The sequence below is a fragment of the Oryzias latipes genome, chromosome 9 (assembly GCF_053564925.1).
Source record: "Oryzias latipes strain Hd-rR chromosome 9, Olatipes_Hd-rR_3.1".
In the NCBI taxonomy this organism is placed as follows: Eukaryota; Metazoa; Chordata; class Actinopteri; order Beloniformes; family Adrianichthyidae; genus Oryzias; species Oryzias latipes.
The window spans coordinates 29,542,704-29,566,413 of NC_136245.1; the positions used below are offsets into that span (position 1 = coordinate 29,542,704).

General features: G+C 38.7%; 3 protein-coding genes and 2 long non-coding RNA genes across 8 annotated transcripts; 3 read left to right on the forward strand and 2 right to left on the reverse strand.

The window, feature by feature from the left end:
• The first annotated feature begins 2,662 nt into the window (after positions 1–2,662).
• On the forward strand, positions 2,663–7,050 carry gck (glucokinase (hexokinase 4)). The gene is made up of 10 exons (XM_004072155.4): positions 2,663–2,859; positions 3,277–3,439; positions 3,559–3,713; positions 3,815–3,934; positions 4,038–4,133; positions 4,452–4,551; positions 4,640–4,823; positions 5,356–5,511; positions 5,880–6,113; positions 6,352–7,050. Exons 1-10 carry the CDS (start codon positions 2,779–2,781, stop codon positions 6,497–6,499), a joined length of 1,437 nt encoding a protein of 478 aa, XP_004072203.1. The 5' UTR covers positions 2,663–2,778; the 3' UTR covers positions 6,500–7,050.
• Positions 7,051–8,581: 1,531 nt separating this feature from the next.
• Positions 8,582–10,468, forward strand: myl7 (myosin, light chain 7, regulatory). Of its 2 annotated transcripts, NM_001145995.1 has the most exons (7): positions 8,582–8,604; positions 8,738–8,839; positions 9,577–9,652; positions 9,773–9,877; positions 9,961–10,039; positions 10,127–10,175; positions 10,254–10,397. In NM_001145995.1, exons 1-7 carry the CDS (start codon positions 8,602–8,604, stop codon positions 10,356–10,358), a joined length of 519 nt encoding a protein of 172 aa, NP_001139467.1. In that variant the 5' UTR covers positions 8,582–8,601; the 3' UTR covers positions 10,359–10,397. The 2 variants fall into 2 exon arrangements, with proteins under 2 accessions (NP_001139467.1, XP_011477149.1); XM_011478847.3 differs by lacking the exon at positions 8,582–8,604 and having other exon boundaries at positions 8,726–8,839; positions 10,254–10,468.
• Positions 10,469–11,135: 667 nt separating this feature from the next.
• On the reverse strand, positions 11,136–11,535 carry LOC144994619 (uncharacterized). The gene is made up of 2 exons (XR_013658209.1): positions 11,402–11,535; positions 11,136–11,286 (listed from the first exon to the last, which is right to left on the reverse strand). It is a non-coding gene; the product is annotated as an uncharacterized LOC144994619 (long non-coding RNA).
• A 942-nt stretch (positions 11,536–12,477) lies between these two features.
• LOC144994618 (uncharacterized) lies at positions 12,478–14,381 on the forward strand. 2 transcript variants are annotated; one of them, XR_013658208.1, is made up of 3 exons: positions 12,478–12,589; positions 13,252–13,357; positions 14,263–14,381. It is a non-coding gene; the product is annotated as an uncharacterized LOC144994618 (long non-coding RNA). The 2 variants fall into 2 exon arrangements; XR_013658207.1 differs by having other exon boundaries at positions 12,494–12,589; positions 13,218–13,357.
• Positions 14,382–15,964: 1,583 nt separating this feature from the next.
• Positions 15,965–22,613, reverse strand: agpat9l (1-acylglycerol-3-phosphate O-acyltransferase 9, like). 2 transcript variants are annotated; one of them, XM_004072154.5, is made up of 14 exons: positions 22,484–22,613; positions 21,979–22,179; positions 21,604–21,670; positions 18,973–19,121; positions 18,744–18,889; positions 18,496–18,570; positions 18,314–18,403; positions 17,517–17,610; positions 17,323–17,438; positions 17,064–17,119; positions 16,828–16,913; positions 16,618–16,746; positions 16,448–16,527; positions 15,965–16,359 (listed from the first exon to the last, which is right to left on the reverse strand). In XM_004072154.5, the coding sequence occupies exons 2-14, from the start codon at positions 22,120–22,122 to the stop codon at positions 16,257–16,259; spliced, it is 1,335 nt and encodes a 444-aa protein (XP_004072202.1). In that variant the 5' UTR covers positions 22,123–22,179; positions 22,484–22,613; the 3' UTR covers positions 15,965–16,256. The 2 variants fall into 2 exon arrangements, with proteins under 2 accessions (XP_004072202.1, XP_011477174.1); XM_011478872.4 differs by having other exon boundaries at positions 22,277–22,493.
• Between the last annotated feature and the right edge of the window lie 1,097 nt (positions 22,614–23,710).

The window sequence follows — 23,710 nt, forward strand, 5'->3', positions numbered from 1 at the left end:
GTCTGTAAAATACATATTATTGGAGTATAGAAAAATATCCAATGATTTCTTTACTATTTAGGGTTCAGCCTTGTGTGTTGCCTTATGGAGTCTTACTGGATCAGACTTTTCAGTAAAATACATAGGAAACTAAGTATTATAAAGTTGTAGAACACTTAGAAAGAGATGCCCTGCAGGACATTTTTTTAGAAAGTTTATTCATCTTACACTCTGCTAAAAACACATTTCTATCATGGAAATCATTTCACAGCTGTGGAGCATTTTTTTAAAGCACAGAAACTGTAATGCTACTGTGTTACTGTAATGCTTGTACTGAGGCAACTACACGCAGGCCTTTTAAAGAATATTCTGACACATGATTGTCATTTTAGCCAGAGTCCAAAAACTGAAGAGCAAATCAATAATTAAAAATATTTTGTTCAACATGAAACCCCTTTTCCAAGGTCTGAGACAGAAAAAAACTGGATAGTGTCCTGAGCAGTTAATATTTAATTTATTAATGCACATTGTGTAAATACCTTGCGGCATGTTTTATGAGCTTTGCAGTCATACAAGCACCAAGGAGAAATTAGAGATGTTTAGACACATTTTGACAAAATATTTAGAATAGAGATGTCAACTGTTGCATCATACATCAATAGTGAAGTGAAAGCTGTACAGTTGAGCCACAAAACAATAGTTTTTCCTACCTTTTCCTAGTCCCAGACCTTGATATTATGCCTCATGTTGAACAATAAAACAGTTTTATGTAGAGACTTAAAATAATGACCATCTGTTCCCGTGCAGCGTGTGGTTTCATCATGTTTTTCGCATCTGAGCAGCCATGGCCCTCCATGATCAGTTCACACACACACATACCTCACATCCCAACATTTTCCCCTCAATCAGATTTTATTGTTGCTCAGAGTTCAGGATTACAGGACCAGAGAAAGCTGCACGTCCATCAAGCAGGTTTCCGTACAAACAGTCGAGCAGGTTAAATTAAGTGGAACATTTTTGGCAGAAAAATCATTTTAGCTTTTTAAACACTGACTGAAGCAATTCTGTGTTTTGCTGTTAAAAGCTTAAGCTCTTTTAAAACATTTTTATTTTTTAAATATAATTTGGTTAGAATGAGATTTGGTGTGTAAATGTGTTCAAAGTTCAGACAGGAGCTAATGCATCTTACTCAAATAAATGGGAATCCATTAAAATAAGTACCAAAAAACCTCTTTTGTTTGCTGTGTGACTTTTGTAACCTGTAGATTTTGAGTTCTCTTCAATTTTCCCATAGGCAATACAATGTAATTGAAATCTTAATGATTAGTTTGAAGGTTTTTAAGAGCAAAATGTTTTACTTAGACTTGGTTAAAAACTAAAATTTCATAGTAACAACCTTTATTGGGAAAAACAGATGTTTTTCTTTAGTTCAAATTGAATATAAGAACAGGTTTGACCCTCATTTCTAATAGAAAACTTCCTAAACATTTGCTTCTGTATGAACAAAAACAAAAAATGCAAATAATGCTGTTGTAATAGCTTATTAATGGCCAAAACTTTAGAATTTTCTGGAATATTTCCCTAAAACTCACTTTTCCTTGAGTTTTCCCAGCAATTTTCATAACCCGGCTCTTTTGAAAGAGATAACGCAGAAATTGGAGGTATATATAATTTTTATGATCATATATTAATTGTAAAAAGAGAAACCTGACCTAATTTTATGGCTGGTTGTGTGAGCACCTGTCTTTGGCTTTCATAAAGGGCATGGGGTTGAGATTGTTTCTTATCTTATCTGTGACTGCTGTATGTATAAAACTCTCACCACCCCACTGCTACGTTGCTGGAGCTGATAAAAATAGAAAAGTCCTCACCTTTGGCATGCCTCTATTAGTTTTAGAGGTCAGTAAACCTCTCTGTGCTCCTAATTTTAGATATGCTTCTAATTTTACTTCTCTGTGTAATTTTGTGTTGTGTAATGCCTCAGCAAAGCCAATATTCCCCAAAAATGAAAAATCTCAAGTTCAGAGAACAGGGGTCAATAAAACATTCATGACATTAGTTGATTAAAGGTAAAGGTTTACCAAAACGTTTTACAATTTATAAATAGCTTTGACAGAATAGACAATGGAACAATTTTTTGTTTTATTTAAAAAATAAGGATACATCTTCTAATATTTCAGTATTTTTGTGAGATATTTTGATGATTTAATAAGCCAAAACTACAGTCAAGTAGTAAAACTTGTTTAAACTTGAATCTCAATTATCACGTGTTTATTGATATTACAGGTGAATTAAAAGTTGTCATTAAATAGCTATGATTGTTTAATGACTTTTAACATCCACAAGCCCCAATAACCGATATTGTCCAGTGAATGTTTTGAGATCTTATTAGGAAAGAAATAGCGATTATGTTTTTTGTAATGCAAATGCATGGCAAAACAAACACTCTCCTTAATACTGTACACTAAAAAGTATCATCAGCCCATCTGCAGATGTCATGCATGGTAATATGTCATAACCTGGTCATATTGATTTTTTGTTGCTATAATAAACTCACACACAAGTTGTGTCTTCGTGGACATTTGTGCGTGTGTTTGAACTTTTGTCACCAGATGGGTCGATGCTCAAAAGGGGAGGGTCTTTGGTGGGTCCCACCCCCTTCACCTGTCTATAAACACAGCAGTGAGGCTCATTCTGTCATCCTCACGCATTACCTGCTGTGAAAACACACAAGAGGAGAGCATTTATTCTTAGAATCAGGCTTTTATTCCTAGAATCAGCTCACTTTAGTATAACAAGATGCCGTGTGTCAGCACTCATCTCGACACCATGGGGAAGTTGCCTTCCAGCTTCAAAGCTGTCGTGAAAGAAATCCTCATGGTAAGATTTGATTTGTCTGTCGCAGAAAATGACGTTTTTATGGTATTTTTTTAGTTCTGGCTTTTCTAGTTTCTCTGGCAAGAAAAATTAGACAAAATGTAAGAAAAAAAAGGCTTATATGTTTTCCTGCAAATCCTTTGTTTTTTTTACAACTTTGCCAACTTGCAGCAGAAACCGGCTTCTTAGAAATAACTCATCCAGAATTCTTATTTTAAGACAGGTATTCTGGTCACTAAGACATGTTTCCTCAAAGAAGGATTATTTTGCTTTTGAAAAAAACGTTATTTTTCTTGCAAGTAAGACAATTTCTCTTGCAACAAGGGTCTTTTTCACTTCCTTAAAATTCAGTTTTCGCAGTGTAAAACCAGATAAAAAAGTGAACTCCATATGTTTTATTGAAACCTCTTACATTTTCAGGTGGAGCAGATTTTGTCAGAGTTCAGGCTGAATAAAGAAGAGCTCAAAGAGGTCATGAAAAGGATGCAGCGGGAAATGGACAGAGGACTGCGTTTAGAGAGCCATGAAGAGGCCAGCGTCAAAATGCTTCCAACTTATGTCTGCTCCACCCCAGAAGGATCAGGTAAATTCTAGCAAAATATAATAAACTGAAGTAAAATGTCAAAGAAAAATGACCAAACTGTGGATTGTTGATGCTGAGTGAATGTAATTCAGTGTGTGTGCCCCGTCTGTTGTTGACAGAGGTGGGCGATTTCTTGGCTTTGGATCTGGGGGGTACAAACTTTCGTGTGATGCTTGTCAAAGTGGGAAAAGATGAAGAACGGGGCTTTAAGGTGGAGACAACGAACCAAATGTACTCCATTCCCGAAGATGCAATGACTGGAACTGCAGAAATGGTTTGTGAACACCTCAAACACTTTCGTTGCAGCAGGTTATAATGTCATGTAATGAGCGCTCACTTCTGCTGTTTGTTTTTTTTTTTTTAATGTGTCTACAGCTTTTTGACTACATTGCAGAGTGCATGTCGGATTTTCTGGATAAACACCACATCAAGCACAAAAAGCTTCCTCTGGGTTTCACCTTCTCCTTTCCAGTCAGACACGAAGACATTGACAAGGTGGGTTTAGATAAATGATGTGAACTATCGTTTGATTCACATGGGTAAATAAGGATTTTTATGATTAATTGCCAGTTTTTATAGAAATGGTTTGGTTCAACAGGGAATCCTGCTTAACTGGACAAAAGGCTTCAAGGCGTCTGGTGCAGAAGGGAACAACGTTGTGGGATTGCTCAGGGATGCCATCAAGAGGCGAGGGGTGTGTAGTCCAAATCTGATTCCTGTTTTAAAATAAAACAATAACATATCCCCCTCACTTCCAGGCAAAATAACTTTGTCCAGTAACTGTTTTTAAATCCACCAAAAACTATAATTCCAAAAGCCCCACCCCTTCACAATTGGTATCATTGAAAAGCCCCAAATATCCTCTGTAGATGTTAAATTCAGTAGAATGCAGTGGTTGGAAGATGTTTAGGTTTAGATATGTCCTCTACAGGAGACAAATTTGCATTGCTGGTAGTCAGGTAGATATATTTAAACTGGAAGACACTCAAACATCCTGATTCTGTGTTGTCAGGACTTTGAGATGGATGTGGTTGCCATGGTGAACGACACAGTTGCCACCATGATTTCCTGCTATTACGAGGACCGCAGCTGTGAAGTTGGGATGATTGTTGGTAAGAAGCAGTGCGCAAGTGTAAGCATGCAGGCGCCTCAGCACTGATGCCTCGTGCTCACAGGAGCTTCTTTTTTTTTACTCACCAGGCACTGGCTGCAATGCGTGCTACATGGAGGAGATGAGAACTGTGGAGCTGGTGGAAGGGGAGGAGGGCCGCATGTGCGTCAACACAGAGTGGGGAGCCTTTGGCGACAAAGGGGAGCTGGAGGAGTTCAGGCTGGAATACGACCGGGTGGTGGATGAGTTCTCCATTAATCCAGGACAGCAGCTGTGAGTAAAGCCATGCATTACATTTACCTATTTAAACTCCCCCCTCCCTCCCCCCCAGCTGATTGCACTCAGGACAAGAGTCAAGTCAGGTTATTTGAGGTTGACTGTAAACTTATCACCCCTCTTGAAAGCATCTTTAGTTAGGTAGTTTTTCATGAATAATTCATCTGTTTCTGGCAGTCCTCACCTGACTCTCACCTGAGCACTCTAAAGTTGCCAAGCTACCTGTTGTTTTCCTCAGGATGTTAGTAAATGGACACAGGTCTCAAACATCAGCAGCTGGGGGAGTCAGATTAATGATCCCCTCTCTGCTGCTTGCCATTGTGCCTGCAAGCCTAATGACTGTTTACCTTTTTCACTGACAGTCCATCCACACAAGTGCTCGGCCTCAGTTGGCCACTTTGCCCTTGACGTCACCCTCCTTATCCGCTCTCGCCCTGTTCCCTCACCCCTTTGGTTTTCTGACTCAATTTGCCTCACAAACGTTGAATCTTATCTGTTGTGTCTTTTCTTTTGTCATCATCCTCTTCAGGTTTGAGAAACTGATCAGTGGAAAGTACATGGGGGAGCTGGTGAGGCTCGTCCTGATGAAGCTGGTGAAGGAAAACCTGCTGTTTAACGGCGAAGCTTCAGAGCAGCTCAGGACCCGTGGAAGCTTTGAGACGCGGTTTGTCTCCCAGGTGGAGAGGTGAGCATGGAAAAACAACATCCCATAAACCCTACTGCTATCTGCACAAGCATGAATTCAATGTTTACTCATTTTATAGTCAGTAAAATTCAGATGGTCAGGAAAATACATTAGTTACTCATGCAGGCACTCTGTGCAAAGCAGATGGAAAAAACAGCAGATGTGTGGATAACACAAGCTTCATAACAGAGTGAAATGGAAAATAAATTCATTTTACTTTACCATAAACATACAGTACAGGCCAAAGGTTTGGACACACCTTCTCATTCAAATGAATGGGAAGGTGTGTCCAAACCTTTGGTCTGTACTGTATAAAATAAATCAACCACGTGAATAAAATGTTTATTTTCTATATTTTCTTCCTTCAGTGATTCTGGGGATAGAAAACAAATCTATAACATCCTGTCCTCGCTGGGCGTTCTCCCCTCTGAGCTGGACTGTGACATTGTGCGACTGGTTTGTGAGAGCGTTTCCACACGTTCTGCTCAAATGTGCGGCGCTGGACTCGCCGGTGTCATCAACCGGATGAGAGAGCGACGCTGTGAGGAAGAGCTGAAGATCACAGTTGGAGTTGATGGATCCGTCTACAAGCTGCACCCATGGTAAGAAATTCTTATAAATAAAACTTTCTACCAAATAACACAGAAAATACTGTGCTTAAGCCTCTATTAGCTTCAAACTGAATAAGCAAGAATCTAGAAGAGGGGAGAAAAGGCTACCTCAGAAAAAAAAAGTTTTTTATTGCTAAAATGTTAAATCTACTCAAAGAAGATAGGCATTTAAAAATAAAGAACAATGGAAGCAGATGCACTGAGACCGACTGTCTTTCCCCCATCACAGGTTCCGGGACAGGTTCCACAAAGTTGTCTGGGACCTGAGTCCTCATTGCGAGATCACCTTCATCCAGTCAGAGGAGGGCAGCGGCCGTGGAGTGGCGCTGATCTCTGCAGTGGCCTGTAAGATGGCTGCCTGCACGACTGCCCCGTGAAGAGAATCATGCACCGAGCAGCGCTGGAGGAAAGCTGAATGAATCCACATGTGTAGCTGAGGTCAAAGTCAGGCTTTAGGATGCAACCTGAGGACTCCTAGTGGGAGGAATGAAGGCAGGGGGGAGCATCAAATCGCTTGTTTTATAGACATTTTTAGACCCTATCAAAGTGAATTTTAATGGTTTTGAACGTTTGAAAGATTCTCATTACTGCTCCTGAATTGTCTGATGATGGGATTTCTCCTGTTTTATGTCTATCAGTGCTGGTTGATAGTGCTGACTGTATAGCATTACTAAGCCTTTGCTGGAGGTCCTTTATAAAACCAGAGAAAGCTGGATATTAGATAACAAACTTTGTAAATGTAAATTATTTCAAAGCCCAAATGATTTGACTGTGTTTTGTAATTCTTTGTTAACAATGAAATATTTCTTAAGTATTGTTTATTTAAATGTTTTGTTTACAACATTTATTTACCATGTTAGCGTGTTCTGTGTGTCAAATTTAACCATATAAATAAGCTTAACTGTAAATAAAGCAGAATAAAATAACAGATGTAAGTGTTAATTGTTTTATTTGCAGTTCCATGTACTGCAACACAAGTGCAACGTTATACATATATATATATGCATACGTATACACGTATATACATACGTGTATACGTATATGAACAATTCAATTCAATTTAATTTGCATGGCCCAAATTCACAACAACAGTCGTCTCGATGGGCTTCGTATAGGTAATTGAAAAAGTTAAACATAAAATCAAAAGGATAATTAATACATTGAATTCAATAGGAAAATACTAAATTGACAAACTGACTAAACTAAACTGGACATCCCTGCCCTCAGACCCCCCTTCGCGGTAAGGAAAAACTCCTAAAAAAAAAAGATTCCGGAAAAAAGGAAGAAACCTCAGGGGTGCCCACATGAAGGACGGATCCTCCCCCAGGACAGACAGGCGATTACCAGAACGACATATAGTGAGCCACACAGTATTATCCCTAGTGACCGATTATACAAATGATCCCACTTAAAAAGTTGTGAGAGGTCTGAAATGGGCATCATAGGAACACTTAAACTGTGAGGAAAAATGTAAAAAAAAAAAAAAATGGAATTGAATTTTATAGATGTTTTACATTTAATGGTGCAGAACATAAGAATTTGGTCAAAACAAAACATTGTTCACCTCAATGCTTTGCATGACAGAGCTGAACGGTTTCCTGTAGATCTTCACCAGGTTTGCATGCACTGTGGATTATTGAGGCCCATTACTCTACAATTTGCATTAATGCATGTTAATCGTATTTATGCTTTTTGGTTATGTTTAAATTCTACTTCTTTGTATAAAATCGGTTGTTTTTCTCTTACCTCTTTCTTATCTACTAAAAACTTTCTATTGAAACTACCTCTGGATGGTTTGTCTTTAAAACTTGTGTTTTCCTGTTTCATTACAGATCTTTGTTTCCTGTTTTGTTGACAGGAGTTGGGTTTTTCTGCCCACACAGCAGACATTTTTTCACCTCAGTAAGCTGAAAAAATGCCAGCAGAGTTTGCTTTGTCTTTGCTTCTTTTGCATCAATTGCTCCTTATTTAATCTTTGGAAAAAGTGATCTTATTTAGGTAAAAATTGTTTTGCTGATTAAGCTTTTCATCTCCCTTTTGCCAAACAAAACTGCAAAACTTCACGGTGTAGCTTCACTTTCACTCATCTCCAGGAGCAACAGGAGTCAGGTACAGTTGGCATAAAACTCGTTCCATCCTCCAACACTTTAGAATTATTCTGATGCTTTTACTTTAAAATCTGTTAAAACTGACCCGCTAGAGCTCACCTGCTTTGTTTTAATGAATGACAGAAGTTATTTTTCCTCTTTTCCTCTCTGCCTCTTTTTTCATATCTCTGTTTTCCAGTCCAGAGGAATTCTGACCGCTTTACTTCTTATCAGGCCCCCTCAGTGACCCTCGCAGGGCAGACTTGACCAAGTAAGGGTCTGCGCTGCTGTGCACCAGCTATTATAAGAGACTGACTGATAAGATGGGCCTTACATAAAAACCCAACCCTGCATCACACCTTTGCTGAGACTCCTCATGCAGTCATCCAGACATGGTAAGTCTGCTGGCATCTTCAAGTTTTTTATTCTTTCGCTCAGTGATGCTAATAGTATGACTTTTTTATTCCTAAATGAACATTTTGAGACCTTTGTCTTGCACGTGTTGATTAATGTTTAATGTTCTCCAAGGCTAGTAAAAAGGCCTCCAACAAGAGACAGAGGGGAGCGCAGAAGTCCTCCTCCAATGTATTTTCCATGTTTGAGCAGTCACAGATTCAAGAGTTCAAGGAGGTACAATGTTCACTCTTTTTTTTCTGTAATACTCCTCATAAAGGAAACAAGTTGTTCTTTAACAAAAGACAGTGCTAAAAGGAAATTTTTAACAAATAATTTTTCTTGGGTGAAAGTGGACTATAAGGTCAGCTTTTTCTTTCTAACTAATGCTGGTGTCTAGATAAGAAAATAAAAGAGAGAAATAAAAAAATGTCCTTGACAAAATGAACATTTTAGGTTAAAGACCCACTCGGACCATCTTTTGAGGTATTTTAAAAGCGTTCACAACCCCTAACTACAAAGAAATATATCGGAGTTTTGAGCCAGATTCCGAGGAAAACGAAGACGTACATGGATCTATCCGTCCACAAGTGGTCGTGTCAGAATGGAGCGGAGCAGGGAGCTTGTGGCCCGCCTAGCGTATTTTCTATAACTAGGATCTTTTTCAAACGGCATTTTTTTGTCTGCGTCCCTAATTAATGATGATTCGCATAAGGAAACAATCAGAAATGCCATTTTAAGCTTAATTGTCCACTATTGTCAGAAAAAAGCTATAAGAACATTTTCAAAAAACAACTATCATTGGAGTGGGTCTTTAAGGTGTAAAAAGTAGGACCTAAATATATTGTAAGGGGGAAAATAAATGCTAATTTAATACTCCAGAAAAGGTATGTGTATGTGCATGACAAATGTAATTTTTTTAGGTTAAAAAATGCACAAGAATTTAAATTTGTACTAATTATTCATACATGCAGGCATTTGGCTGTATTGACCAGGACAGAGATGGTGTCATCAAAAAGCAGGACTTGAGGGAGACCTACGCTCAGCTGGGTAATTCAACACATGCCAACCTCTAATTTAGGATGTTTTAACAAGAAAGGTAGACATTTATGTATCAGCATATGAAATGAACCTTGCATTCTGCTAAACGTGAAATTGTTTGTTTACCAGGAAAACTGAATGTAAACGATGAGGAGCTGGATGAGATGCTAAATGAAGGGAAGGGTCCCATCAACTTTACTGTGTTCCTAAGTCTCTTTGGAGAGAAAATCAATGGTGGGAGACTGTTTTGCATTCCTAAAAAAAGTTTTCAATGATATAAATGTATAAACGATGAATGAACTTTTGATTTTCTGCAGGTACTGATCCTGAAGATACCATACTTGCAGCTTTCAAGCTTTTTGACCCAAATGGGACGGGTTTTGTTAATAAAGACGAGTAAGATTTAGTGAACCAGTTTTCTACAATTTTTTTATACATTTACGTTTTTAAATAAAATTCTATCTTCTCTCTGTCTTGGTGTAGATTTAAAAGACTACTGATGACCCAGGCAGAAAAATTCACAGCAGAGGAGGTTGGTTTACTTCTAATTTTACACCAAAGAAACATTTTTTTCAAATAATTTTCTAAAGTTTGCTTTAAACTCTTTTAGGTGGATCAGGCCCTCGCTCTCGCACCCATTGACCCCACTGGAAATATTGATTACAAGTCACTCTGCTACATTATCACACATGGAGATGAGAAGGAGGAATCCTAATATTATTTGGATGTTCAAATCAATAAAAAGGTCAACCAAGCTGTGTCAGCATATGTCTGATAGGTTATATATGACCTGTGAATAAAACATAAAACATCTGTAAAGAGAAAGTCTAAAATGTATGATTTATTTGATCTTAATAGGCTGCAGACTTTTCAGTTTCAAAAGACTACATTTGTTTTTACTGAGAATAAAGTATTGGACTCCGACAATGCTATCTATTGCGACCTATTTTTTAAAAACTAAGAGTAAAATTAAAATCGTCTTAATATCATTAGAACCCTAAAATGATGGATGCATCAACTTAAGCCAAATATGAAAATGTTAATTATTAGAAAACAATGGTAAAAGAAAAACTTTTTTTCTTCATGATTTTGACAAAGAAAAATGTGTTTTAACAACAAAACAAAAATCTTTAGTTCAAACAAAAAAGTTGTGATAAAACTCTGTCAGATTAAAGTAAATGAAAATGTTTATACATTTTTGTTATCGTTAGAAAAAACTATGTTTTGGACCAGCTATGTCAAAGAAGGTAAAAAAAGAAAGAAAAGGGAGAATTTCAAGCTCCATAGGGGCCTCTCTTTGACTCTTCTGGGTGCCCGTTACCATGGCAACGACAACAAAAGTTCCCCGTAAACTCCACAGCCACATTTCTCTGCCCATGCTACGGTCAGTTAACAACAACAAGTTCGTGTGAGGTGGTGGACTTCTACGGTTCCCGTTCAACTTTCCTCCAGATGACTGCCAACTGTTCATCTTCGTCTTCCTCTTCATCCATTTTTCTCTTTTTCTGACGTCCGTGGAGGAGATGCCCATTGCATCCGGAGCGACAGGAAGGGTGGATGTGGGAGTCGATACAAACAAGAGATGGGCCCCAGGTGGAAGGAAGAGGAACGCGTTTCCTGTCACCCGCCATCATGACTCCTACCTGTTGAGGTGAAACGTCTGTTTTTCCTGAGGTTTTAGGATTTTCTTTACGCAAAAACAGCAGAACTGTTCGCCCAATCGGAACAAAGATTGTCTATAAAGTACAGATGACTCACTCCTTTCCTGACTTTGGACTGCGTTTAGTTGGTATGGTGTCGTTGTGCTGACGTCCAACGAGGAGTGAGCGGTCTTCACTCTAATAAAGCATCTTTGATTCGATGCGATAGCAGTTTCCCAAGTTTTCCTGTAAAACACACAGACTCACTAAGTCTCTTAAAATATTCACTTATCCATCCAAATAACTCAGGTTTTCTCATTCATACATTATCTCATTCCGCTTTTCAGCATGACAGGTGTAATCTCACCGTCAACTTTTGATGGTGTTTTAACAAAGTCAAAGTCATTTGCATCGTCTCCAGACAAACGTGTGCTGTAATGATTTGGTGGTACAGACGAGTGGAGTAAAAAAGTATCTGCCAGTCCCCGGTTCTCCAAGTTACAAAGATCAGAGGGTCTGTAACGTTCATCAGATGCCAAGAGACAGAATGTAAACGTACACAGACTTTCAGGCGCTGTGTGATGCTGGAGAATCCAGACATATTTCATCCTCAATATTCTCACTGAATGATGGAAGGAGGTTTTTGTCCAAAATATCTCCATTCATTCGTGGCTCATGCTTCACAGTGGATTTGGTGTTCTTGGGATGTAATGCAGCATTCTTTTCCTCCAAATACAGGAAGTGGTGTTTCTGCCAGAGAGTTCAATGTTGGACTCATCTGGCCATATGACCATCTCCCAATCCTCCTCTGAACCATTCAGGTGGTTTCTGGAGAACTTTATAAAGAGGTCTGGACATGGCCGGCCCTCCCTATACGCGAATTACGCAGCCGCGTAGGGCCCCCGTCACCAGCAGGGCCCCGAAGTGGCGACAAAAATTAAATTAAAAGAGACCCAAATCTGGCAACCCATTTCATAGAACTTGCTTACCAACTTGTGCTCTGAATGTTGTGCAAAAGAAAGTTGCCTGCTCTTTAATGATCCCCCCCCTGTCAGCACACATGAACCAATCTGGCAACCCAAATAATGACGTTACACCATTTAGCAACGATTGGTCAACATAATTGCATCTGAGCCTGGCACGGTGTGAATTTACGAGCGCATTTTGTTTCAATAAAGTTGGGAAAAGAAAAAAACGAGCACATTTTGTCACGCTGATCAAAGCGACAACAAGAAAACGTCATGCCTCAGAGACTTTATCCATCAGGAGCTGAAAAAAGATAAATAACTTCAACATCAATCACAAGGTAAGTTTGGAGGATGTTGGGGCATTATTTTTACATTATCCAGCATTTCTGTGCAGCTGCGCGATTTACGTAAATACTAAGCGATCTGTCTGAGGTGAAGTTTGCACATAAACGACCCCGTTTGTCGTAATTTCCCATGGAAAACTCGAAAATAATTTTGATACCCAAGTTTCCAAGATGAGGTTGGACATGACCTTCTAAAACGGAGGAGTGTAGAGAAGAGTAAATAATGACAACGATATGATGGCTGAAAATGTTAACTCACGTTATCGTTTTGTTTCATTGTTTTGCTAACACATATTTAGTGCGTTCTGCATTTTCCGGTTTATTACAGCATAAAACTACTGTTTATCAGTCAGGTAGTCTGAGTTTTACAACAATGAGTGTGTCTTAAAATCTTGCATTGGCATGAAATATGGAGAATGAAAACTGCCAAATACATAGGAAATAAAGGTTCTCATCTATAAATGACAAACAAAATAAATGTACTAATTTTAAAATTATGAACATAAACAAATAATACAAAAAGAAGTGTATAAAAGGCTTATATTTACACTTATTCTCAAATTAGTGTTCACATTTTATTATTTATAAATGGGTACATTTATTTCTTATTTGTATTTTGCAGTTTTGATTCTACATAATGATGATGTTTTGCACAGTTCCGTCTCAGCCGACAGTTTCTTCTGCTCTCAAAAAGTATTAACAAGTATTGGAGGTTGTGCAGCGTCCAAGATGTTCCTGACTTCACTGAAGATGTCATCTCAGGTAACTTTAATAACATGTAAAGTAATTAAAAAAACAGGGTCTGCATATCCCCTTTTTTTCATAAACAGCAGCTGAAGAGTAAGGAGCTCCAAACTTTATGATATATTTTTTCATAAAAAAATATATCATATATTTTTGATATATATGATATATTTTTCATAAATTTTTTTATGAAAAATGAGTTTATTTTTCTAATTAGAGACTTTGAAACTCTAATTCTGTTGTCCACATCTAACATTGCCGGCCTTTTCTTGTGTACCTTTATAGAGGTGCAATAAATCAAAGAGCATAAACTAATTGAAAAGAGACAGTTTAGTTAATGTTGCTTTAGGAGTGATTTTAAACGGTCACCTTTCTGTCTGAAGTGTACTTTTTCTTTAGAGTGATGTATATTTTCCTAGAGGAGAACCCCTATTTGAGCAGTGTTGCAGTCACAATGTTTATCACTGAGAATATTTTATATTTTTGCAGCTTTCTCTTATTTGTCTCCGCTAAATTGTGTAAAGCAGATGATAAATATGCAAGGATATTTTTAAATATTTAAATATTAAAAATATTTTTAAATATTTTTTAAAAATATTTTAAAAAATTTTACTTTATAATTAAATTAATGAAATATGACCTCATGCAAATATACAATCAAACAATAAATCTCTCATAAATATATAAAAAGATCATGAAATTGTGAAAAACCTGCACACAGATTTTAAACGAGCCAATATATTATTAGTATTCTGCTATAGATATTTTATTAGCTTTATCATTGATTATTGTATAATAATATTTCTTGTTTTTTAGCTGCAGAAGAAACTGCTGTCACCACATCTACTGTTGAAAGGGAAAACATTTGACTGTTTGACTTTTCACTGTTTGCTTTTATTGAAGTTCTGTATCTCATGTTCCAGAGGCTCCAAGAGAGGCGTGTATGAAAGAGGAGCCAACTGGATCCAAAATCCCACCTACCGGTACCTCATATCCAGTTGGTCCAGCTAAATGACCAACCACACTCTCTGATCCAGTAAGAATGGATTTGGTGCAAAGAGGTCCTTTTCAGACTGAGAAAGACTATGACCTTCCAAAATCCCCCTCATTGAGCTGTTGTTTTCTTTATGTTGGATTGTTTTATTGTCATTTGATTTGCTATTAAGTTGCTGTTTGTAATAAGTTGGAGTTTTGTGAATGTCATTTGTTGAGTGCCTAATGTTACATTAAAAAAATATATCTATATATCTATATACATTTGTCATTCATTTTTTTTCTTTGCATTTAAAATTTGTTTGGCACCACTTAATGTGCATCCAACATGCAGGCAATATACTGTATTCAATTCTTTGGGAGCAATAATAATTCACAAATGTATTAATAGAGATATCTCATTTATATTACAACAGTTGCGTTTTTTTGGTGCTGCTGATCAGTTAGAGGGCCCACAAATTAAATTTCGCTTAGGGCCCCCAGAAGACCAGGGCCGGCCCTGGGTCTGGACATGGTTGTGGTTCAAGCAGAAAGACCTTTGGAGCACTGCGGATGCCATTCTCTCACAGCTGAAGTGTATTTATGATCAAAGTCACAGATCTCTCTCATATTTTTAAGTGGAACAACTTGCAGAATCTATAACTAACAGATACTTTTTTGCTCCAGTGTTTCAAAGACAGTAAAAAATATCTTTTTACTTCATAGTTGTTTTTGAGAAAGGGTATGTTTCCTTAAGTTGTACTTGCATTCAAATAAGCATTTATGCTTAATTGCAATTTTTAGTCCCCTCTTCACATTTATGCAAATATTATGTTTCAACTATTATGTTTCAACCCTACTGAACTTTGCATAAAAAAAGTTTTTTTTCATCTTGTTCTGCCTTTTTACTGCAGGCTGAAGCAGGGAATAATCTTTTCTTTTTCCAGAAAAGAAACATGAATTGTTGAATTGTCCATTAAACTAAACTTTGCAGAGTTTTTAGCATTTTGTAATCAATCTCTTTCAGGTACCAGGAACTTCAAAAAGTACAGAACAAAACTAGACTTTTGCAGGTAAGCACCGTGATTACAGCTTTACAGAAAAATCTCAAGAAGACTAAAGGAGTTTTTGATTTTGTGCAGGACCTGCAGAGCAGAACAGAGTCAAGTGATCATGAAAGTGATGGTGAGTACGAAAGAAATTAAAAATCGCACATTGGTACCACAAGAGTTTGAAGTAAATGGATTTTAATTTGGCTTTTAGGGGCTAAAGAGGAAACTCCACAGATTAAAGACACAGTTTCAGGAGAAAAGCCTTCCAAATCGTCCAAGATGTGTATTGTTCTGTGAGGCCTCCATGTCTCAGATTATTTTGAAAATCCACATTTTACTGTATTTTCTTTTAATTTAGTTTTTTAAAAAGAATTATGATAAGATTGTCTTTAAAAACTTTGTTTTATATGTTATATATTAACAAACTGTCAGTCATGTTGTTCTTTTGCAAGGTGCAATAAAGTGTTAAATGGTTAAAAAATGTAACCGTTGGTGGTTTTTAATGCATATAAACATTAATTGCTCCAGGAATATTTTTGCTTTCAATCTAAAATCTTTCAAATTTTCATTTTTGAGACAGAAAAAAAATTACAAGCCTTGGTTCATTTAAGCAGTTTGTTCTTTAAACATCTGTTGTCAACGGAAAATTCCCAACATTAATAATCAAACAGCAGCCATATCAAGCAGCAATAAAAACGTTCCTTATCCCTGCTTTAACAGTGTCAAGTATTGCACAAGTGTTAATCACTGAGACTCTTCTCCTTCCAGCTGGTAGTTTTCAGTGTTTGTCAAAGTCCTGTGGCCTTTCAGCATTCCCTGCCGATGAGAGTGAAGCTGGGGTGGAGAGCCCCCCTCTGCTCCTTCTATTCTCTGGTAGAAGAAGGCGTAGGAGCTCAGTCGCTGTGGCTGTCCTCTCCCACCACCATGCTGCTGTACTTCTTCTGCTCCTGCTCTTTAAAGGACTCCTTCACCTTTGCCCTCTTCAGCCCTCCATCCCTGCAGATGCAACCAAAGTGAAAGCAGTTTTTTTTTATTTGATCAACAAATGAGAAATAATCAGACTGAAAACAATTTGACGGATTACCACTGCAGATCCACCAGCCCTCCCCGATGAGCGATAGCAGATTTCACTCTGTTTGCAAACTGGACTGCATCTTCTCCCTCCTGACATTTGTGGAATCAACACAGACATGAGTGTTTTTTTTTTTTTTTTAACATGCATATCGTAGGACATTCGTTTTCGGTCTGTCATACCTTCTGGTGCATGGGGGGCAGGTACCAGACATTGCAGACGAGGGCCCAGCTGGTCATCATCCTCAACAGGTAGCTCACCATGCTGTACTTGGAGCTGTTCCAGAAAGCATCTCCAAATTTTGGATCATACTGAAAAAGGGAGGTGAAATGAATCAGCCAGAAGACTACAGAAATATGTGAAGAGAGTACTCCTGGAGAGGACTGAATCACCTTAATGGCTACAGGATATATTGTTCCTCCAATCTCAAAACTTCCCTTTTTAAACATCATGACAGATGTGTTGTTGATGCAGGTTCCTGCAGAACCAGGAGACAGAAGACTTGTGTGTGAGCTCTTTCAAAAACTAACACAATCTGGGCTCACTTGTAACAGATCAGTGTCCAGACTGCTATGCTAATATAATCCTCAGTGTCTGCTTTGATGACACAGATAATAGTGACACATACCTTCTGGGAAAATCAATATGGGAAGCTTTTTCTTGTCGTTCACATGATCTCTTAGCCTGAAAACAGCACAGCAAAGGACAAATGAGACCTTCTTCTGATCACCTAAACAAGTTTACGTCTCTACTTCAGATGACGCATCAAAGATCCTCAACCTTCAGAAATATATCTGGTTCTCTCTGAGGAACAAAAGAAATGCAATCTCCCAGAAAAACGGCACAGAAACAAAAGCCGGATGAGAAAACGTTAAGGTAATGCTAACCTTTTGGTCACTAGATGGCGATCTTTCATCTCTGCTCTCTCAAACCAGACATGAGGACAAGACCTGACCATAGCTCTCTGAACAACCCCCATCAGGCCTCCGTGGACCTGACCTACCTGAGGTTCAGAGGTAAAAAAATACGTTGGTTCAAGGCATCATTATGAGAAAAATATTGCACAGATTTCCATGCATACCATTGCATAACAACCATCGTTGCAAAGTATGACTATGTCGATGGGACTGGTGTGATTGGCAACACAGATCCCTCCTTTTTTAGGTTTGTTCTCTCTGTGAAGATGAGATGAAGATCAGGGTGTAAAGAACCTTTAAGATGTTTTTTCTTGATTTTTAGAGAAGTACTTAAAGACCCACAACAATGCAAAACATTCTTCTCAACATTCTTGCAGCATTTTTTTCATGATGGAGGACATGTTAAGAAAATTCCATTAAAAATGGCATTTCTGAGTCATTTCTTTCTTCAAATTGTGAATCAGGAGCAGACAAAAAAATGCGGTTTGAAAAAGCTTGTAGCAGTGATGAAATGCTACAGTTGCCAGCCCACAAGCTCTGTGCTCCGCTTCATTCCGATGCATCCGATTGCAGACAAATAGAACCATGCACGTCTTTGTTTTTCCTCGTCTGGGCTAGAATCTGGACCAAAGCCGTTTGGCATGATGGCTCCAATATTGCTCGCTTTTGTAGCACCTCTAATTTTAGGTTAGGGGTGGGAAGGACAGTAAACTAGCGGGAGGGAGTGTTAACAAAGGGATGATGGGAAGTCAGGGAAGGCTTACTCCAAGCCAACAGTCCCACCCACAACTCATAGGCAAATTTCTACTAAACTACTGCTGCCTTGCAGTAACTATGTCCTAGAAAACAACAGGTTTTTGAATTTTTGCCTTAAAACAACATAATTATGATTAAAAGACCACTGGGAACGCTTTTAAATAAATCAAAACATGATTGGAGGGGGACTTTAATTACAAACTACCTGTTATGATAGTGGATGGTGGCAGAAAGTCCTCGAGCACAGATTCTGTAGCACATGACGTGGACCCACTCACTGATCCAAGACTTTATCCTGAAAACACACATTTTCATAAACACTGAAGCACAATTTAAGCAGAAATGAAAAAAAAAATCATTTTTGATGGGTTTTGTTTTAGTAGTTACCTCCAGTCAGGAAGTAATCCGACTGCTGACGTTCCAATAACCAACCAGGTAAGACCTATGCAAGCCAAAGTTATCCTGGAAAGAGAGGGACAGCCTTTTTTCAAACTCACAGGAAATGTGACACCAAATAAATGGAGAACATGAGGACCAAAGATTTGTTCCTGCTAGCAGAGCAGAGGTGCCTTAGCATCTCCACATCAGACTGTCAGCTTTACTCTGCAGGCATCAGGTATTCAACATCTGTGTACCTAAGCGGTGCAAGAATGCAGTATCTCACGAAGATACCGAGGCCATAGACCAGCGTCAGCCTCAGACTTATGTACTGGAAATCATTGTTGGTGCGGGTCAGTAAGTTCCAGGATACCAGTTCTTCAGAGCTGAACCGCTGCGTCACCTGGGTTTTTAAACAGAAAGAAATAAAGACAAAAACGAACCAAAAACCTTTGACAAGCGAGTGTCAGCTAGAACCTAAAGCACCTCATCCTCTACGATGCTCTCAATCCCACGCCGTGTGAAATAGAAGGAGTCGCTGAGTGTGAAGTCCCCTCCCACCGGGGGTTTGGGTCTGGAGCGTCGAAGTTCCCCCAACTCTTTTTCCATGGAACCATTTTCTCTTTTGATAAGACCTGACACACAAACCCACTGGTAAGAGGGATATCTCCAGAACAATCTGCTGGATGATTCAACCTCATCATATCTCCATTACTTAAAAGCTTTCAGTCAAACACAGAATCAAAGTTTGAACTCTTACAGCTTTTCTCCATTGGTTTGGCTCATTTCTTGAAACAGAAATTACATTCTCAAAACAACATGGACAAACCTCCAAACCACCTTGGCAATTGTTCACAACAGAATGGAATTTCTCATTAATTTCATCAAATTGCAAATGTCTTAGTACATGTCTCAATGTCTCAGTACATCTTTGCAATTGATGAAGTGCAGGAAACCTACATTTAGCACAATGTCCAAGTGAATAGATCTTGTTGATCTAAACTGATTGCTGATTCTCAGTCTGATGGTTATTCGCTCCAAAATGAGTCAGCATCATTTCATTGTGTAAGTCATCACATGCACAATAGTCTGTTCAATTGTCAAAATTAGTCAAGAACATAATACCATGAATACGACATATGATTCCCTTGGAACGTTTGATACATTTATTATTATTTTGATTTGATCCCTGAAAATGAGAGAGATCTCGTATGGCCTTACCTACCACTATATGTTATCGTATGGGACAATGTGAATTTCCACTGTGGCCCGCTCATCAGGGCCTGGTTCACTACTTATCCAAGGATGGTCATAGTGTTCCTACCACCTAACTCTCCTTTTCTCAATCCTATTGAGGAGTTTTTTCCGCTTGGAGGTGGAGGGTGTATGAGCATCGGGCTCAGGATCAGAGGTCCCTGCTCCATGCAATGGATGCTGCGTGTGAGGATATTACAGATCAGTGTAGGGGATGGTTGCGACATGCACGCCGTTTCTTCCCTCGTTGCATCGTAAGGAAGAATATACGCTGTTGGTGGACAGGAATCTGTGGCCAGACAGACAGCAGCGTGTGGACGGCCAGCAGGGTGAGGACGATGGCCAGGAGAGGGAGGGTGAGGACAGCGACCAGTGAAGAACTGTTAGTTGTGAAACTCAAGCATTATTTACAGCACTGTAGGCTGCATATCATATTCATTGTTTTTTGTTTGTGTTTATATTATAAAGTATATTATGCTGTATACATTTTCTCTTTACTCTGATGTATGAAAGTTACTTTATGTGTGTGAATGATAATGGTTAGAACTTCCTTGGCAGTATGAGTGCAATGTGTGCTGTTAAACCTAAGAGGCTACTCTTACCCTAAAATCCTTTTTCTTTTTTTCAGTTTAATACAAAACTGTATTCTTTTATACAAAAACAGTACAGTAACCAATGTTAATGAAGGACTGAGCTAAAACTGAAAGGTGGACGTGAGGGATATTTTAATGGCCCTCTGCCAAAAAACATCTAATCATTTTGACTTGCAGTGCTTACTCAATGCCAAAGGGACAAAGTATTTTGGGGGCACTGACTGTTTAAATGAGAAGGAAATTTAGTTTTGACACATGAATGAATTGTTTTGGGAGAGATATGAGCTTTTGCAGGTGAACCATGGCGTTGTGCCGAACCATCCACATTATTTTGACAAAAGCACCAAGAGTGTTGAGAACGTCCGGTCTGATCAAGAAATGAGCCAAAGCAATTGAGAAGGATCTTTGCCACTTTGGTGGCACTCACTCTTTACATGGGAAAGGAATTTAGTTTTGAAGCATGAGTGAACAGTTTGGGGAGATATATTAGATTTAGCAAGTGAGCTATAAGTGTTGTGCTGAACTGTAAGACTCTTTTGCCACATGATCTTAGAATTTTCAGAATGTAATTTCTGTTTCAAGAAATGAGCCAAACCAATGGAGAAAAACTGCAAACAAAAACAAAAAAAAAAACATGTTAAGAGAAGCTTTTTTTTAAACTTTTAATTGAAATCCAAGTAAAAAATAGAGACTTTACTCAGAAGTCATAAATTTTGTCTGGTATCTAAGTCTCCACCTGATAGACTTCAAGCAGGTTAGACTCCACACTCTGATAACACAGCAGACAAAGTCCAAATCAAAAATGGTCAAACTTTTGATCCAAAGTTCTTAGGACACTTTTCTTTATTTATTTTGCAGTCCTTAAAATGTTCAGATTAAAACATTTGGATGCAACAGTTTGGGCCTGCTGAGGGTCTGTAGTGACTCGGTGCTGCAGCCCGGCAGAACTGGCCCCCCAAGCAACTCAAACGCCGATAAGGAAGTTAAGTAATGGCGTCTTATCGGATCCCGTCAGAGGAGATCACAGAGGGACTTCACCTTGTTGCATTAAACGTGTTACAGCTCACTGTGTAAAGAAGTAAGATGCAACCCTTTTTCTGCAGAACTAGAAGACCTGCTGTTTTTCAGTGAACCAGGCTGCTTTCGACAGGCCTGTTCAGACATGTGATTTATGAAATCCAGCATTTCAGCAGACTCGCAGTGTCCCTAGACCCACTTGGATTTTGCGCAATAACATGACAGCATTGCTTTAGAGGAGTTCTCTACTCACCATTGCTAGCTAAAGCTTTAAGTTCTTGCTCGTCGGCGTGTGCCTTTTGTATCTTCAAAGTGGCCCACTGCAGAGGACAGACAGACAGTCAAAGAACTCTCTGCACCCACTTTTTTTTCGGGTGTTTTGCAACATGCACAGGAGATAAATTTAAACAGAATACACTTCAAAGGTCTCCAGCCTGCTTAAATCTGTGTGCAGATATTCATTTGTGCTTTATTATCTTAGTGGAGCTATCAAAGGAAGCAGAAATCTTATCCAGGTTCCACAACAACTTCCTTTGAGATGCGTCAAGGAAATTTTCCAAAAAAGAAAAAAAATGTCTTGTTTGTATTCAAGTCTGTGAGTGAAAATATGAGGTTTTAAACACAATACCTCCAATGTTTTGACAAGAAAAGTCATGTAGGTCTCTGAGATGCCCAAAGAGAACCCGAACATGGCTGGGATCATGATGAGGCACACGATGAGGTACAGCCAAATCCTCAGAGCCCAAAGGACCCCAGCCCAGAAGTCCTCCATCTCCAACCTGATTCTCTGCGGCTTCACAAGCCCCCCCGGCTCAGAAATGGATAGATCCTGTCAGGCAGAGAGAAATGTGAGTTTTGCTTATAAACAAAGTCATTAAATAATTGAAGGACTTGATCGGTGACAACTGAGGAAAACACTGACGCACAGCTGATTCAATCAGGGTCCATGTTTCAAAAGCTCCTAACTTTTCACACACTGACTGACCCAGCAGGAAGAACACAAGTCAACAAACTGAGACAAAGTTCTGCTGAACTTCACATTAACTCCTAAGTGCTTTCATTCTGCTTCTTGTCTAAAATGACTTCTCTAAAACCAGCGGACACTGTTCTCAAATGACAGCAGATCGACTTACGTGTCAGCCTGCGGTCCATGTTCTGTCAGCCCTCGCTGGCTCAGGCGCTCGGAGCCAAACACGCCCATTTACTACATGTACAAAGTTCATCTGCGCCGGACCGACGGCGCCCTCGTGTGGACAGACTGAGGACTGCAGACACGTGGATCCGAAATGGGGTCAAGGAGACAAACGTGATAATCTGTAAAGACCCAGCAACTTAGAGGCAGGTCATCTACGAAGTTACTGTTAAATTGAAGATAATTCACAAACAAAAAATAGCCACATAACGTAAAAAGAAAAAAGTATATTCCAGCTTCATTCCTAAATCTTCATGACTTCACATGCTTATTTTTGGCGGTACACTGATTTAGAGCAGAGGTCTGCAACCTGTAACTCCAGAGCTTTATGTGGTTGTTTTATCCCTACATTTTGACTCTTTGGCTATGTTATGTGCATCGGATAACTAATGGACATATAGATGCACATAAAGCACAACGACCGACGGCGCCCTCGTGTGGACAGACTGAGGACTGCAGACACGTGGATCCGAAATGGGGTCAAGGAGACAAACGTGATAATCTGTAAAGACCCAGCAACTTAGAGGCAGGTCATCTACGAAGTTACTGTTAAATTGAAGATAATTCACAAACAAAAAATAGCCACATAACGTAAAAAGAAAAAAGTATATTCCAGCTTCATTCCTAAATCTTCATGACTTCACATGCTTATTTTTGGCGGTACACTGATTTAGAGCAGAGGTCTGCAACCTGTAACTCCAGAGCTTTATGTGGTTGTTTTATCCCTACATTTTGACTCTTTGGCTATGTTATGTGCATCGGATAACTAATGGACATATAGATGCACATAAAGCACAATTTTCGGTTTATTAGCAAAAACCTTTTGGAGCAGCAATCCCTCAAAGAGCAAATTGTCAACTATAAAATGTCGATAAATCAAATTGCTTAGATATGTTCTGGTTTGATTTTTCGGGATGAAATGTAGAGGAACCTCCCTCCCACTTGATCAAGTAATGCAGAAAACAGGTTCATTTAATCTGCAGATGTCTCTGAGCAGTTCTCCAACCCCCCAAAAAACTTAGGAAAGACTTTCTTTACAGATCCAGTTTGATCAAATAAACAACCTTTTCACATTTATGCTTTTTGCTCTTTTTTGTTTCATTTGAAAAATGTTTAAAATTACAGAAATTTTTGCTGATATCACATTGAAATTTCAGCCTCAAACATA